Below are 5,987 nucleotides of genomic sequence, written 5' to 3'. Positions count from 1 at the left end.
GAGACAATGGATGTATGGATGGATTGTGATAAGAGTTGTACGAGCCCCCAATAAAATGATTTTTAAAAAGGAACAAAAATGTACTGCCATCTATTTCAGTGGTTCTCAACCTTCCTAATACTGAAACTCTTTAATACAGTTCCTCATGTCATGGTGACTCCTCCAACCATCAGAAATCTGTGCATTCTGAATATCTTAGGAAACCCCTGTGAAAGGGTCGTTCGACTCCCAAAGGGGTTGAGAGCCACAGGTTGAGAACTGATGATCTAGTTGATCCTGACTCATGTTGACTCTATTGAGGGTTTCTGAGGATACATTTCTTGACAGGAGTAGACAGCATCATATTTTCTCCTATAGAGCTGCTGGTGGGCTTGAACTACTGGTCTTTCAGTTCATACTCCAGTGCTTACCTGATTGCGCCACCAGGACTCCCTGCTCAGCTCAGTAACAAAAGGGCAGTGGACCAACGAGCACCTAGGGAAAAGGAATTACCTCCCATAATTCTGGGTCCCATTTCTCAACACCATTTCACTCAGTCAGTTCTGTCCTTCTGCCTGCATCATTAATATTATTATTGAACTGTTTGGTAAAAGGTTTTGTACAAATGTTACTAGATACCATCTAGTCAGCTGCGACCCATAGGAACCCTATGCACAACAGAATGAAACTGCCCGGCCCTCACCATTGTTCCTATGCCTGAGCCTATTGAGGCAGCCAGCCACTGTGTCAATCCATCTCCTTGAAGGCCTGCCTCTTTTTCTATTTTAGCACAAATAGAAAGGGGATGGGGAGGGATAAGGAAAGAGGAAAGGAGATCACAATTGTAAAAATGTCTATTTGTGAAAAACTCATTAAATTAAGAAAGAGAAAAACGAAGGGCCAAGCTACGGGGCGAGAAATTGAAATAACGAATAGTGATCTTCCTAACAGCATTCCTAACCCCAAGTTTAAAGTGAAACTCAACTTCTGTCAAGGCAATTCCAACTCCCAGAGGACCCTATGGAACAGACTAGACCTGCTCCAAAGGGTTTCCTGAAGCTGTGAATCCTTACAGGAGCATACAGCCTCATCGTTCCCTGCTGGAGTGGCTGGTGGGTTTGAACTACCAACTTTGTGGTTAGCAGCCCAGCACTTCACTCACTGTGCCTAGCCAGCATACACGCTTTCTAAAAAGACTAGATAAATTCTGGAAAGCACTCTTACATTGCTATATGTACCTGCAACAGTGACTAAACAAACCTCAGAGGGTTGTTTTGTTTTGTTGCCTGTGCAACATTGAGTCTAATGTTGGATAAAACACTCATGAAGTACAGAGCTGTTCAGAACTTGGAATCTCAGAGCTATTCAGAACTTGGAATCTCTTGTGGTATCACATAAAGCATGGCTGAAAGGAAACAGTATTGGTGGCACAGGGGTTCAGCTGTGAGCCCAAAGGCCAGCTCTTCGAAGGCACCAGCTGCTCTGTGGGAGAAAGGGGTGATGTCTGCTTCACAAAGATGACAGCCTTGGAAACCCTCTTCTGTCCTAGAGGGTCGCCAAGAGTCACAATCCACTCCGCAGCAATGGGTTTGGTCTTGGTTTGGGGAGTGCTTAAAATGAAAGTTGTGTTTTTAGCAAATCAAAATATGTATTTTAAGATATGGACATGCAATATATCCTGGTGGCAAAGTGGTTACACTTCAGGCTGTGATCTGCAAGGTCAACAGTTTGAAACCAACGGCCACTCCATGGGAGAAAGACAAGACTTTCTACTTCCGTAAACAGTCTCAGAAGCTCACCTGGTCCATTCTACCCTGTCCTGTAGGGGCCCTCTGAGTCGGCCTCCAGTAGATGACAGGGAGTTGGGTTGACATACATGTTTTATCAAATTGAAAATATGTGGAATCTTCTTCAAGCAGCCCTGGTGGTGGGTTACACAGTAAGGGAACCCTTACTATAGGTTAAGGTACTAGGTTTCTAATGACAAGCTTGGTACTTCAAATCTACCAGGCAGTCCTCAGGAAAAAAAGATGTTCCCATTAAGTTTTACAGTCTCAGAAACCTGGTGTAGGGTGGCTATTAGTCACAGTCATCTCAGTGGCAGTGAGTGGGCTTGTTTGTTTTATACTCCTCTTGTGCTTCTTAACTTCGGAAATTGCTTTTATATTTCCATTTTGACCTACTAGCCTTGGTTTCTGCCCACAGTGCTGCCTCGGTGTGTGTGGCATGTCGCTTTTGCACCTGGCTTGCTGCCGCTTTGTAAGGTGGCGACCTTCTTCTTTTGAGGTTTCCCCCAAGGAAGCTACCACGTGGTCTGTATTCTAAGGCAGACCCTCTCAAACAGATACTGTACCACTTCGTTTGAAATTCATCTTGGCCAAAAGCAATGACAGCTCAATTTCATCCCATTTTCATTTCTCAGAATAACAAACTGGATCCTACTTGGGGTCCACTAATACAAATACAAGGTTGGGAAGAATAGTTTAAAAACAAAAAGAAGGTCAAGCTAGGGAAATGAAATAAGAGTTGGAGCTCAGTGGTAGAATTTTTGCCTTTCATGCAAAAGACATATTCGATTCCCAACGAATGCCTCGCCTGTGTAGCCCCCCTGTCACTCAGCCTTACCATGTGGCTGAATGGTTCAGTATAACTTCCCGACTAAGGTCGACTAGAGAGAAAGACTGGGCAACCGACTTCGGAAAAACAGCCAGTAAAAACCCCATGTGTAACAGCCCCTTATGCATGAGGTCACCATGTGTCCAGAGAGTGCAAGAAGAGGCCGCTCTAATCACATGAAAGCATTTTTGGTAATACAGCACTGAATTTCAGTAGGAGCAAGCATAATCAAACCAGGCATTGAGAGCAGGCATTCTAAGAAATCTGCTAAAATTGACTGGCTATCAATAATGTTTTACAAGTAATACCTGGCCTCGGCAAAGAAAATGCTTATTTTGCTCTATGATGATTCTGTTCTGGTTAGTTGTGTTTTCAAATGACAACCAAAGAGGGGAGATGAGATGTGTATTGATGGCTGGCCAGGGACAGGGGAGCGGATCACTTCTGAGCTTTTCCAGCCGTGAATAGGCTCCTGAGGAAGCTCTGGGGAATGGCTGTCTCAAGGGAGCATGGTTTGATATATTCCACCACAGAAGGTATGGGCGTGAATGTCAGTATCGCTCACATCTATGTGCAGTGGCATGGATGTGAAACAAACACTGCAGGGTGCCCATGTACTTCCAGGGATCCATGAGAGCACCATGATTTTTTGAAAACAGATGTTTCTCCTTAAATTTTGAAATGATATTTTATTCAATGTGGGCTGCTAGAACCCAATTCATTTACCATGTATACTCGAGTATAAGCCGACCCAAATATCAGCTGAGGCACCAAATTTTACCACAAAAACTACATTAAAAATGTGCTGAAAAACTCGACTTATACATGAGTATATATGGTAGTTGGTTTCTTGTGTGTTAGATCTAATAGCAAAATGAATGCAGAGCAATGTAAAGGTTTAAACTAAGCAATGAAATTTTAAAAATTAGAGCATAGGTGTACTACCTATAAAATTATGTTGTTGAGTAACACTTAACACTGTGAGACAGTGCTATCCCTTCAAAACAGCAAGTATCAATATTGTATACAGTGTATCGATAATGCATACAGCATGAACCCAATTTTGTTTTTCTTTAAAAACTCCTGTATATACACACACATCAAGGAATCACTAATGTGTGGTTATCACTGTATGAACGTGATTTTGATGTTTGCCTTTTCTGTTTTATAAAATAATTGCAGTGAACAAGTACAATTTTTGCAATAAAAGGCATAAACCACATTTAAAAAATCATATCTACCGCGAATCACTGTTTTGTTGTAGGTAAAATGGTCCCTGAAGATCAACCGAAGAGGGTTTTCCAAGACCCGACCAACATGCCTTCTTCTAACACGGCCCATCTGCCGTATGAGAAGATGGAGTGAGTCGACATAAGGCATTATGCAGTGTCATGTGGGAAGTATGGTATGTTACTAAATTGTTTTAGAAGGTCTCAGACTAATCCCAAATGAGCCCAATTTACTTGTTTCTCTCTTACCTAAAGGAGTGACATTGTCATATAGTCAATTCATTCATCTCTTCATCGATACATGTTTAGATGTGTGGTTTTGACACTAGGGTAAAAATGACTTGGAGAAATACATTAAAAAGACATGCTTGATGAGGTGTTGACAGGATTAGGTATCAGGCATCAGAAGACCCCAAACAAACAATCATATTGATGCAAATGAGGGAGTGCAGAGTAGAGTCCCAAAGCCCATCTGTAGACAATTGGACATCCCTTCACAGAAAGGTCACAAGGAAGGAATGAGCCAGCCAGGGTGCAGTATAGCACTGATGAAATATACAGAATTCTTCTAAATCTTTAATGCTCCCCCCCTCCTACTATCATGACCCCAGTTCTACCTTACAAATCTGGCTAGATCAGAGGATGTACACTGGTACAGATAAGAGCTCTCGACATACAGAATCCAGGACAGATAAACCCCTAATTACCAATAATGAGAATAGCAATACCAGGAGGGGAAGGGAAAGGTGGGGGGAGAAAAGGGGAACCAATCACAATGATCTACATATAACCCCCTCCTAGGAGGACAGACAACAGAAAAGTGGGTGAAGGGAGACAGTGGTCAGTGTAAGACATGAACATTTTTAAAATAAATTATCAAGGGTTCATGAGGGAGAGAGGATGGGGGAGGGGGGGAAATGAACTGATACCAAGGGCTCAAGTAAAAAGAACATGTTTTGAAAATGATGATGGCAACATGTACAGATGTGCTTTACACAATTGATGTATGTATGGATAGATGGATAGTGATAAAAGCTGTAAGAGCCCCCAATAAAATGATTAAAAAATAAATAAAAATATTAAGAAAAGAAAAAGAAAAAAGAAAAGGATGATGGCAACATATATACAAATGTGCTCAACACAATGGCTATATGGATTGTTAGAAGAGTTGTAAGAGCCCTCAGTAAAATCATTAAGAAAAAAAAAGACTTGCTTAGAAAGAAAGCCATCTTCTCACCTTTCTACTCTGGGTTTTTGTCCAGTTAGACTGAAAATATTATTGGAATATGCCTCAGAAAACATGTCTTAATGGTCTAAACTGGAAAGATGGGAAATATAGCAAGTGCATTTTTATTTACCGTGACTAAGTTTTAAAGTTGTAGTGTTATTGTAGTACACTTGTGAAACTGCATTTTTTAAACTAGCGCCAGTTCTTTGCTTCATGTATTTTGCATTCATTTGTAGACAAAGTGAAGTGCACACAGATATCTCTTGACTTTTTGACCCACAAGTAACATTTCCTTCTTCTAGCCTGTGTTTAGGTACTCTTGGTTGAAACAGCAGCCATGCTTAATCTTCCTGTCTCTCACATACCCAGATCAACCCTTTTACAAACTCGCATGTGTCACCGTCTGGTTCTTCACTTATTCTGGAAGATGAACTTTCAACCAAATGATTCATCCAACCTACGACTATCCTCCCAATGGAGAAACAAACGACAGACCAAGGTGAGAGCAATAACTGAGCTATATAATAATCTTCTTCTGTGTCTTTTTCTCAGTGCCCCCAATTTTTTTTGCTACAGAACTTGCAATCTAAATCTTGTGTATGCCCATGAATTCAATGCACTGATATTCCCAAAGATGTTTTTCAAATATGAACTATATTGGAAAGACATCAAAAAAAAAAGAAAGAAAGAAAAGACATCCTCTGTAGGTCTAGAAACTTGCTGCACGTTGATGTTGTTTAATAATTGGAAGTATGGGAATAGTAAGATTTTTTTTTCTTTTTAGTAAGTTCTGATGAGCTATAATTTGTACAGTCGATCGACAAAGTAAAATGAATTTTTTAAATGATGTACTTAGTAGCCATACTACTGTTTAATATTTTCAGTAATTGCTAGTTTCTGTGTGGTCAGAAAAAGTGACCTATCAAAAACAACTT

General features: G+C 40.7%; 1 protein-coding gene across 1 annotated transcript in view; it reads left to right on the top strand.

The window, feature by feature from the left end:
• Positions 1-5,553, top strand: part of LOC123521491 (P2R1A-PPP2R2A-interacting phosphatase regulator 1-like) — a 40,495-nt gene extending 34,942 nt beyond the window's left edge. The window contains exons 8-9 of the mRNA XM_045288375.1: positions 3,860-4,000; positions 5,422-5,553. Coding sequence (XP_045144310.1) covers positions 3,860-3,960 — 101 coding nt within the window. The 3' untranslated portion in view covers positions 3,961-4,000; positions 5,422-5,553. The remainder of the gene's footprint in view (positions 1-3,859; positions 4,001-5,421) is intronic.
• Positions 5,554-5,987: the final 434 nt, after the last annotated feature.

The sequence above is a fragment of the Echinops telfairi genome, unplaced genomic scaffold (assembly GCF_000313985.2).
Source record: "Echinops telfairi isolate 266 unplaced genomic scaffold, ASM31398v2 ScPeMD7_20;HRSCAF=75, whole genome shotgun sequence".
NCBI classification, from domain to species: domain Eukaryota; kingdom Metazoa; phylum Chordata; class Mammalia; order Afrosoricida; family Tenrecidae; genus Echinops; species Echinops telfairi.
The sequence above is the reverse complement of the archived record's forward strand: the minus strand, read 5'-3'. Positions and strand labels throughout refer to the sequence as shown.